The 12,070-nt window shown below is 28.6% G+C and overlaps 1 protein-coding gene and 1 long non-coding RNA gene across 2 annotated transcripts in view; one reads left to right on the top strand and one right to left on the bottom strand.

Moving 5' to 3' along the window:
* Nucleotides 1-8,466, bottom strand: part of Scr (homeobox sex combs reduced) — a 63,237-nt gene extending 54,771 nt beyond the window's left edge. The window contains exon 1 of the mRNA XM_021148680.4: nucleotides 6,333-8,466. Within this exon, the coding sequence (XP_021004339.1) occupies nucleotides 6,333-6,918 (586 nt within the window). The 5' untranslated portion in view covers nucleotides 6,919-8,466. The remainder of the gene's footprint in view (nucleotides 1-6,332) is intronic.
* The window catches only part of LOC107447508 (uncharacterized), a 38,429-nt gene continuing 29,192 nt past the window's right edge, over nucleotides 2,834-12,070 (top strand). Inside the window, exon 1 of the long non-coding RNA XR_001584541.4 lies at nucleotides 2,834-4,404. This is a non-coding gene — a long non-coding RNA (uncharacterized LOC107447508). The remainder of the gene's footprint in view (nucleotides 4,405-12,070) is intronic.

Here is a 12,070-nt window from a genome sequence, read left to right as displayed (position 1 = left end):
GAGTTTACAATTCTTTTCCGGAGGAAACGCTCAAGAAAGAAGAGCAGCTCTGAAATATATGGCCGTGTCCCGCCCGACACTTCTGGAGAAATATGGCACCGGAGAAAAATTCTGTTTCCTCACTCCCACAACTACCCCTTTAGTGCTCTGTAGAAGATATTAAGTAGAGACTGATATATAACTAGAGACTATTATATTTTTGATTCATTAAATTCTATATACGATTAGGATTTTATGTGAGTCTTAAATATTTATCAAATTAATGATTGTTTACTTTTCTAATTCTCATTAAGTTCTTTGAACGATTATGATTTTGAGTGAGCCTTTTAAGAATTTAAAAATAAAAACTATTAGTGATGGTTAGCTCTATAAATTTAAGTTAAATGAACGATCATGATTTTCAGTGAGTCTTTAAATATTTATAGGAATAAAAACTATGTGATTGTTAATTTTCTTATTTTTATTAAGTTCTATGAACGATTATGATTTAAAATGTGTCCTTTAAGTATTTATGAAAATAAGAACTGTAACATTTAATTGTCGGTAATTTTGTAAGAAAAAATTGCGTTTGCGGCTTTTAAACATTTTTAAACTTCAGAGAGCGCATAAATTGGTCGCAAATCGGATAGAAAAAAAATTAAGAAAGAAAATGATTTTTTTTTATATATATATATATAATCTGGCTGAACAACCCCAAAAAAGGGCAAAAATAACGATAACATACATAAAAAAGATGATTTTCTGATGACAGTTAGAAAAAAATCTTATTCAAAATCGGAGATTCGAGAATTTATCAACTAATAAATTTTTTTCGCAAATATCCGAAGATACCTGCTTCAAACAGATTATTCTTTTTAAAATTAAGAAAATATGATGATGGATTTGTTTGTGTCGTAAATACTATTATCGATTCTCAAAATATATAATTCATTTTCAAAATACTCCATAATCAAAGGTAAATATAAAATTTTAGCATGATCCACAGTAAATTTTAGAATGAATAAACAATTTTTTTAAAAATTGCAGTTTAATTACAGTTTTCATTAAAAGTACTGAAAAAGGAAGTTTCTATAAGCAAATAGCTCTAATTATACTCAGAACTTAGCGCAAGTTTATAAATTTTTATTCGTTTGTTTTATTCTTCAACTTTTACTTTACGTTCAAAAATATTTTTTACCATATATCAATATAAAAAAATTAGAGTGATAATGTCACATTTTTCAATCATTTCAATTTTTCTTTTCTCTCTTCATTTTTTTTTTCATTTAATTTTGTAATTTTGCGCAACTAAATTATGATTATTCGTTGATATGAGACATAACTTAAGCGTCATCGTAATTTTGAGTTAAATTCAGAAAATAAGATGACTAGTGAGTCAAGCATCGCACTAAATTTGTTGTGAAGAAGAAATTTTGAGCTAGAATAACTCGCAATTCAGTTAAAGGAAATTTACAAATCCCTTCCATGGTTAGCCTAACGGCAATCTCACGATTTATTTTTCAAAGTTTACTTGACTATTGTAATTATGTACATAACTATAGTGAAAAATGAATATAAGATCTTATAACTTTAAAAGGGAGAGTTTCCATGACTTTGTCATTTAGTTTCAATTACAGGGGATAAACTAGATTGTTATAAACAGTGATACAGTTTAGCAACATACGAATTTAAATAGATTGTCTTTAAAACTACATTATTTTTAAAAGCTTTTTCGTACCATTAAAGCTCTAATTCAATTCTATTCAATAATCGAGAATAAACTATACAGTTTTAAACAGTGATTCAATTTAATTTAATAGTTTAGCTCTCGACTTCAATGCAAGGTGTACAGTATATTTTCAACTAGGACACAGAGATAAGGTTGCATCGAATGTATTGAAATCACCGACAAAAGAGTGGAAAAACTAGAAATAACCATGTCTTTAAATCTCATGTTTACTGTAGCTATTTTCTTTCTCTCCTTTCCCCCCTATGGTACAAAACGCAAGCTGGTATATATATATATATATATATATATATATATATACATATATATATATATATATATATATATATATATATATATATATATATATATATATATATATATATATATATATATATATATATATATATATATATATATATATATATATATATATATACACATATATATATATATATATATATATATATATATATATATATATATATATATATATATATATATATATATATATATATATATATATATATATATATATATATATATATATATATCGCATGTAGGGCTGTAAACTTGCAACTTTGCGACCGACTCAAAATGCGAAAAGAGAAATAAATCATTTCTATTACTACAAACTCTCTTTCATTGAGAATATTTCGAGGGAAACTGACTCGCAATTGTGGAAGGGAGAATGCGGAAACCTTCCACGGTTAGCACGATGAGGGATGAGACTATCTCATAAATCGTCAATCAATGAGGGGCCCGGATATAAACAGCCATCACTTATCACAAAAATGTAATGAATTCCAGTTTCCAAATATGAAGTTGCATAGAATTTGAACCACATCAAAGAAGAATTTGCGTTTTAAATTTAGATCGAATAACGAATAGATGCAGTTATTCATTTAAACCTTTTTCTACGTCAAAAGTGTTTTTGGTTCAACCAATATAAAAATTGGTATTATATTTTTAAAATAGCGCTTAATATATTTTTAATATATGTGCTCCTTCACCGTGTGAAAAAATAAATAAATAAAATGTTATTGATAGAAATTGATTAAAACTTTTAAGTACATGATAGCAAACTCTTATTAAATGTTTACCACTATTTTAATTTTAATATTTTGTTAAACCGTAAAAAAAATATATTGGTCACAAAAGCAGCGAAATATATATTAAAGGTAATGGTTTAAAAGAAGTCGTTGTTGCTAAAATCTGTTGTCGTTGGGTTAATCCTGGTAGTTTTTAGAAAATGAATTATATTTTCTCTCAAATAAAATTTAAAATCTGACGATGGGTTTCCTATGAGAATAACCTAAAATAAAATAAACATATGTATGCATTTCTCGAGTTTAGTTCTGAGTCTGACAAAGATTACCTCAAGAAAGCTTTCCAGAATTTATCTATGGATAAAAGTTAGTTTCAAGTATATATTTATAAATAGAAGGAACGAGAAGCTTTTAATTATGATAAACATAACAAGATGCAGTCAATTGCCTTAAAATGTGTGATCTTATTTTTCCTTCAAAACTTTGTTCACGCTGAAATGAAATATTATATTGAGATCTAATAGCTTGAAAAATTAAAATTATTTTATATCATATTATAATGATTTTACATTTTTTTCTAAAAGTGGAATTTGTTTCATCTATCTAAGTCACAAAATATTTATTGAACTCTGCATTTTTACAGCGTAATAAAACATGTAGCAAGAAGCCAAAATTAAAATGAAAATTAATAATGCGATCTATTAATTTATTAACTTAATATTTTTTTGTTTTAATTTTTATACTGACTTCCAAGCTTTATATTTTTTTAAACAGTTTCATAAGAGTTAAAATTAATTAAAAAAAAAAATTCTTACAGTGTATAAATATTGAATGAAACTTTATTCTAAAAAATGCTCCATTCAAAAAGAAAAAAAAAGAAATATACGTAGTAAAGATGATTATCGTCAAAGAGCAATAAAAACAAACGGTGTAGAACCTTCTTTCGGAGCCAAAAAACCCAAATTAAATGATTAAACAAGTGTCTTTGGCAAGATCTCTTTTGTACTTAAACGAGCTCTTTTCCACCGTTTTATAGCGGCCATAAAAATGTCTAGTCAGGTCTCCCCTTTTAGTAGCAGCAATTTTATAGCCGAAGGCGAAAAGGGACTGAAAGAGTCTTGGACAAAATTATGGTCGTGCCGAAAGTTTTATAGGTCCAACGGAGCCGAGTTTTATGGCCGAATGGGAGGGGTAATACGTTCTCTGACAGCCTAGAATATTTACGGCTATACGAGAGACTTGAAAAGCATTGCCCGAAACAGCAGCGCTTTCAGACGGGGTGAGTCCGCCCGGCTCGTCGGACCGCATGTTCTACGGTTGTATCAAAATAACATCTGGATGACTTTTCTCGAGCACTTATTTTCCTCTAACTTCGAATTTAATCTAGTTTTCTCTGATTGGATCAATCCTATAGATTTCAGTCTTTTGAGATTGGAAATCTTTATGAATTTTTATGCTCAATGTTATATTTGTCGAAAAAAATGTATTGATTTTTATACGGTTTTGTTCGAAAATTCTCATTTTGTCGTAGTAAACAACCAGCGGTGAAATTTATTAGGCCTAGTATAGATGGCGGAAACGAATTTCTATGTAGAATCACCCAGAAATTTCAAATACACACAACAGAAATTGGATTACCATTAACTCATGGTAAAGTATACTTGTTTTAATATTCTTAATATTACTAGGGAATAATTTGTTCACACCAATTTCTTATCTAACAGCTCGATTATAACATTCTCAAATATATTAATAATTTTGAATTGTTTACATTTTGTTTAAAATGAAAATTATCGATATAGATTATATATATTGTTTAAAAATATTTTGTAGAATGTTGATGTTTTGGATTTTTTTTCTTATTGCTTTTTTAAAATAAATCTCTAATATTATTTAATAAGCTATATATTTTAAGATAATTAACATTGTGCTATAAGTATTTGTGCCAGCGTTAGCTTTCATTTAATTAACTATAGTACAACTGCTTTTAAACTTTCTAAATAGAAAAATGCGTAAATGAAATTTAAATTGCGTATTTTTTATGAAAAAAATTAAAACTCAAATTGATATATAATTTGACGAAATTGTATTTCAAGCATAAATTTCAAAATAAATGTAAGTTTATCATTGAAACAATGAAAAATTTTCTAAATAATACATTTATAAATGTAATTAAAAAGACTAAAAACAGAAGTCATCTGAAAATTTAATATCAAAAAATGTTATTTTCTAGCTCCAGTATTCCTAATTTTAACATTTTACACAAAATATAAATTTTCATTTTTAGAGTTATTAAAATAATAAGCGATAGTAAATATCATGAGCACAATGTTAACACATCACAAAATATTTAAAAAAAAAAAAAATTAAGACTAATTATATAGACTTGTCATTGAAAATGTGTAAATACTATTATTATTTCATCTAGAGTTTATTAATAGTATTTTCCCAACTAGATAAAAATTATTTTGTCTAACATTTATTTTCAAAACATAAATAACAATTTGTAAATTTGTACTACTACATACTTTAAGTCTTCACTCATTTAAAATATATTTTGAAAAATCTTTTAATAAATAAATTAGTAAATCAGCAATTAAAGTGCAGGATGTGACTAAAAAAATATAGTGTAAATTTGTTCAAATAAAATCAAGTACCAGATTAATAACCAAATGTGCTTTATGATAGGTTTCCATATGTATAGATATATATATGTGTATATCTAATCTTTGAGCTTTAACAAAATAAATTGTTGCTATTAAATAATTGATTTCGGTATGATTTGTAATTCCTTATTTGGGTCATTCCACAGTAAAAAAATCAAGAAGCTATTTTATTTACAACTGAATATATATTTTTAAATGCATAAAATATCTAAATCATTATTATATATTGTTATTTATTATTATATAATGAGATAACTTGTGCTGGACCAACTTTAGCGTTTTTACAGAGATAAATTGAAATTAGTATTGATATCAAAATTTTTATAAAGAAAAATAATTAATAGAAAAACATATTAACTAATTAAAAATAGAAATTTGCTTTGAATTACTCATATAAAAATAAGTGAAAATCAGTTTTTTCTAACAGTAATAATGCCAAAATAAATATTAAAAAAATTGTGTAATTTATAAGCATTTAAACTTAAATATAATTCAATTCTTCAACTTTTAATTTCTTTTCAGTATAAGTGATATTTCGTAAAATTGTGTAAATAGGAAGTACTTGCGCAATTTTTAGGAAATAAAGTTAGTCAAAATATTCAAAAATATATTTCTAAAAACACAATATTTTATTTATTAATTTTTTTATAAATATTATTTTTATTATTTCTTTGAACTAATCTTCATACCTATTTTCCACAGCAATTAAGAAGATAATTTAAAAAAATTTCTCATAATAGTGAAAATTTAAATAAAAAAAATATATAGAAAAAAAATTAAGATGATCGTATATATTCCTTTAAATGTGTGTTTATCAGTTTAACTGGATATAATAAAATTTTGGTGGAAGAAATTGTTTTTGATTGCTTTAAGTATGAGCATGTAATAATAAATAGATATTATTGAACTTACTTTGCCCGACATGAACTTTTCTCATCCAGGGATAAATCTGTGGAGGATTGCCTTGAAAAGCAGCATTGCCTTTTTGAGATGTTGTAGAACTTTGAGGTGATGGTGACTGCTGAGGACTGGATTCCTGTGGTGATGAATCAGGACTTAGGTGACGGCTAGTCGAGGATTTTGAAGTGGGTGGAGTGGGTGAATCTCCCTGTTCAGGACTTTCTGGGGGTTGAGAACTGCTGCTTGTGGTCGAAAGATCTTGTGGTGATGCCGCATGAACAGTCGGTGGTTCGGCATACTTGCAACTGGGTACCGGCGTCGCCGATGGTGTGGGGGTCCTCGAACTCTGACTACTAAGGGAATGACCAAGTCTCTGTTGTTGAGAACAACTACTAAAATGATGCGGGTCCCCATTCTGATTTTGCAAATGTTGGGAATAAGGGGCCCCATACGTCTGAGGCTGGACCGGGGAAGATGGCCCGTTATAACAGTTTCCGTACGCCTGAACCGGCGGCGTGTAATAGTCCTGAGCCGTCGGGTCCTGCCTGGCTTGACTATAGCACGACGTCAGCGAGTTTACGAACTGATACGAACTCATAAGTTCCGTTTGATTTGTGGAGCAGGCTATAATTTTTCCCCGAAGAACAACCTCGCAATTTTGATGAATTATGGCTCTTACTGCTCACTGGGAAACCTCCGGCACACTTTTAATAGCACATTATTCCAAATATGGTACAGCCCTATCGACCACGTGATACCGCTCCGCCAATAGGGGACAGAGTGAACGTGAAGTACATGATCGAGCCGGCTCACAACTCTGAGTGCCGATTTGCGGCTAAAAGTGTGAATTATCTCGCAATAATTGTTTATACCAAAACCTTCATTAAAGAAGAGAGAAAGTTTTAGGATTAAAGTTCGTCTAAGTTCTACGATCTTCTTACTCTCAGGTGAGTATGTCTAAACTCTAGGAGCGCTTCCTTTAGAATGCTCTCTCCCAAGTGCTCATAGCGTTAAGGTTACTACTTACAGCGCCTCCCATCTACAACTTCGTGTTATTCAGCTGCTTAGAAATCAAGCTGACAGGGCAACTAGTAACCCTAGCGGCCGCGCTCCGTCATTTACCAAACTTTTTATTTTATTTATTTTATTCTTTGCCGATTCAAATTGAAAACTTTACTTCTTTTGAATACTGAATTTCTAAACAATCTAGAAACGGCGCATGCGTGTCTTAAATCGAAAAATAGTTAACTTTTTTTTTCCTTTTCTGAGGATTTTGTTTTCGGTTTCAGCGGCAATCACTCAGTAGTATTTCGGATCAAAATAAACAATACTTTCTCATATTTCAAATTTTTTTAGTAAACATGAATTTTTTTAGTAAACATTTATAAATTTTTGCACAAAGGAAATTTTTTTTAATATATTTTTAGAAACTTTTCGTTTAAAGTTGTTAAAAAATAGTTCGAGATAATGAATAGCGTTAGATCGTTATCTTAAAAATGAAGATAATAAATTAAACTTCAACTCAGGAGATCGAAAAGATAGATTTTTTTTTTTATTTACCTTTTTCTTCGAAAAAGATTTTTCCGAGATATGCTACCGATTAATAAAAGCAATGTGCTTATCAGTTCAGGAAAATAATACCGCAGTTTTTCAAATAAATAATTCGCTGCAGCTCTACGTACCGAGGGGTGTTCTACTGAGGATATTCGTTCGAAGTTCTAACAGAGGAGGTCTCAGAAAAGAGATGAGGTTGTTCTGCGAGTGCTTCTCGCGCTATGAACAACGAATGTCGGTGCAACTTTTTCCACTCAAGCCTGCTCCTTCCTCCTATAGCTCATTTTCTTGAAGATCGATCAGCTCTCTCTAGGCGAATGAAACGTTCTGTACTTGCCCAAGCTCTGCAATCACATTATAATTTCACTCCCCCGCTCACCCACCTTCGACCCTGCAATTAATATCTGTCATTCTCTTTCTCCAACTGTTCTTTCTCTTCTTTTTCTTTCTATTTTCTTTCTTTTTGTCATCCTTTATTCCAAACGTCGCGCATGTTTTTTTTTCTCCATTTCTATTCATCCGTGTAGTTCTGATGTTGATATCTAAAAAGAAAGAAAAAAAATAGTTTGAACTCATTAAATATGTCTCTCTAATTATATGGATTTCCGAAAATTTTGTTATGTTATTTTGTGATAGTTAACGCTGTCAAGTTATTTTTATTAACGATTTTATTAAAATATAGCGAAAATTATCAGAATATGTAAGAAATCTGTAGAAGAAAATCCCACAAGGAAAAAATAATTTTTTAAAGTATACATATAGTGTACACTAAGAAAAAAGATATGGTCAAAACTACCAGAATATGGTAAAATATGGCGCTTTGATAACAATTTTTGTGAAATTAACCCTTAAATATAGTATTATATAATGTGATAAAATTCGGTAAATGTGACAAAAATTGGTCATTTTATCATGATATCATAGAGCATGCTATAAAAGCTATTTATGCGGTTCAGTTTACCTTTAAAATTTGTATCTTTTACTAAATGTTTGTTAAAAAAAACTTCAATTTTGAAAACCAGAATTTCAGGTAAATCGTTACCATATGAAAGGAAAAGTTACCAAATCTCTATAAATACCATATATTGTAGTTTTATTGTCAGAATTTAGGTATTTTTCACCGGAAATGTCATTACCATGCAGTACGATAATTTTAACAGAATTTGTTTCTCCTCGCAGCAAAAAGATGCAAAGCGCATACATTTTATTTACATGTATGCTTGTATATTTGTTTACAATGTATAAAACTTTTTTCAATAATTACATTCTTTTATATATTTTTGAAACATAGTGAATTTAAACAACTACTTTTTTCTTATTATTTTGAATTCAAACTTATATATTATTTATGCAATGCGTAAACATACAAGCAGGAATTTTTTTAAATATTTATTTATTAACCTTTTCTAAAAACAAAAATGGAGTATTAAAAACAGTTGAAGGTTTTGTCAATATATAAAACTGAAGTTTACCTCCATTTTTTCTTACAAACATAAAGAAGTTTACATAAATGTTTAAATTTTTTTGTTATCAAACATTAGTTAAAAATGAACAAATGAATTGAGACAGAAAATGCATTAATGTGTATGTCGTGTCGTATGAATGTGTCGTTCAATGTTTTCTCTGAGATAAATTAATTATATAAAAAAAGAGAACATCTTAAAATTTTCTTAATGTTTACATACAATAAGCAATCTTTTCCTAAAATATATCTATTAACCCAATTTTATGATACAATTTCCATGCCAAGTTTTTTACACGTATGCAAGAACTGTCTCACTGTAAATAATGCTTTGAATGTTATGCAATAACATATGTGTCCAATTAGTAAATAATGAATTTCCTTTTGTTTTGTTTCTTATAATATCTTATAAAGCATTGACTGTTTTAGCCATTAATTGAATGTCTCATAATTTTAAAAAGCATAGTGAAAAAACTGAACTTAGTTAGTAGTTAATTGTGCTTAGTAAATTTTATTTACTGTTTATATACTATCAAGTAATCCTTTCCTAAATATATATTCATTAATTTTCATATACAACTTTATCATACAATTTTCGTGTCAAATTTATTTACATATATGTAAGAACTGTCTCGCATGCAAGTAATGATTCCAGTGTTATGCAATAACATATGTATTCAATTAGTAAATAAATAATTTTTCTGTTTTTTTAAAAAGCATCAACTATTTAAGGCATTAATTGAATGCCTCATAAGTTTAAAAAACATAGAGGAAAACCAATACTTAGTAGACATTTATTTTTTCTTAATTCCTTATTCATTGAATTGAATTGAATGCAAGGTTTAAGGGCGCAAAATCTATATTCATTACATTAGGATTTCAATTAGATGTTATTAATTTTTTTTATATATATTTCCTTAAGTTTAATTAAATTTGAAAAAAATATTTAAAAAAATCTTCTCATTTCAATACTTTAAGTAGCCTGTTCAACTAAAAGTATCAAATAACAATAATTTTAAAATAATTTGTTAATTGAAAATATTTACGTAATTTGATGAAATTTATACGAATAGGACTTTTCGGAAGTATCTAAACACGGTTTAACAAGAGGTCCCAAGCAAGAGAGGCAATATTTGTTAATATTTTAATAGGAATATAATATATTTTTCTACGAAAAATTGAAAAATGTCATTAAATGTCATCCCCCGAACAAGAAGTATGCTTGCCATTTCTCAGTTCCACTCTTGGTTTAGTGTAAAAAATGGATACTTAAATATCAAAACCGTTTCCTGATCTATGCTCCGAGCAAAAATTTCGTAAAAGTGTCGAAATAAATATCGAGGAAGCGAGTTTCGTCAAAATTAAACAAATTTTTTGTTATTCTATTTTTTTTTCCAAAAAAATGTGTAAATAAATAAATAAAATAACTCACGTTTTGATATTAAGATCAAAACGCTTCTAATAATCGCGTAAACGTGGGTACCAGATAGGTGATGTAATACAAAGACAGATAGAGCAGAGAGATAAATTGCACCCATGCCCCTAGTGGGATTTGAACCCGGAGCCTCCCTGGTACGAGAATTCGTCCCGTTATTTTCGATTATCTATTCTTTATTCTAGTTTCGCCATTCACGCTAAGAATCTCTCCAACAATGCATTTCTATAAGAGTTTCGATTTGAGAAAACTGTTTCATCATATGTTTGAGATTATATTGTTTGCGTTTCGTCACAAATCACGTGATTTCATGACGAAATGGCTCTCAAAATTAATGAAAAACTGCGCAAGGATTGCTAAATTATCAAAAATGAGTGTTTTATTTCTGAGACTGCAGTAGAAAATGTTATTTATTATTATTAGTTTTAACAAATAAGTTCTTTTATTCTTATTTTTAATGCAACCGACGTAATGATAGCCATCATATAAAAAGTAATAGTAAAGGGCTTCTTAAAATTTTCTTAGTAATGATCTTTTTTTTTTAAATGGGAGAAATTTATTCTACCCCACATCTAGATTAATTTTCTATGTAAAAAAAAATTGAAAAAAAAGAAAGAAAGATATCTGCAATATAGTAAATGCTTTAAAAGGCAGTCTTATTTCGACCCAATTTAGGGCCACGATAAAGAAATATATGAATGCATATCTTAAATTAATACATAAAGCACATATAAATATTATTCATATTTTTTTCTGGTTCTGAACTAATAATAGCATTCATATAAATAGTAATAGTAAAGGGCTTCTTGAAATTTTCTTATTAAGAAGGTAGCGAATAAAGCACAAGTCATGCTTATCGCAGCCCTAAAATGGGCTGGCACCCTTATTTCGAGAAGACTTGTATTAATCTATGCAATATTTCCTTTGATGAAGGATATTAAAATTTTCGTCTTAGTGAAAACAGAAATAAGAAAACATAAAAGGTATTATTAAATGAAGTGAACCAAATATATAAAAATACCTATTTATGACATGAAATAGAAAGAAAAAAAAATAGTCACGTGTTTATAACTGTGAATATATGTGTGAACCTTTACTTATAATTTAATCGCTAAAAAAATAACTCTAAAATTAAACTCAGTGGCGTGACAGCCCATGAGGGCCAAGGCCTACTGTGCCCATCTCTGTTTTCTTGACCTTGGGCTCTGGGGTGCAGGAGCAGATGTTCCGGTCAGGTGGTCAGTCGAACGCGGAACCCCCAGTGTTTAGTTCCCAAGCATGCTTGGTACTCATTTATCA

The sequence above is a fragment of the Parasteatoda tepidariorum genome, chromosome 12, assembly GCF_982258835.1.
Source record: "Parasteatoda tepidariorum strain Cologne lab strain chromosome 12, Ptep-v5.0, whole genome shotgun sequence".
Lineage (NCBI taxonomy): Eukaryota > Metazoa > Arthropoda > Arachnida > Araneae > Theridiidae > Parasteatoda > Parasteatoda tepidariorum.
Note: the sequence above shows the minus strand (reverse complement) of the source record. Positions and strands in the feature narration are given on the sequence as shown.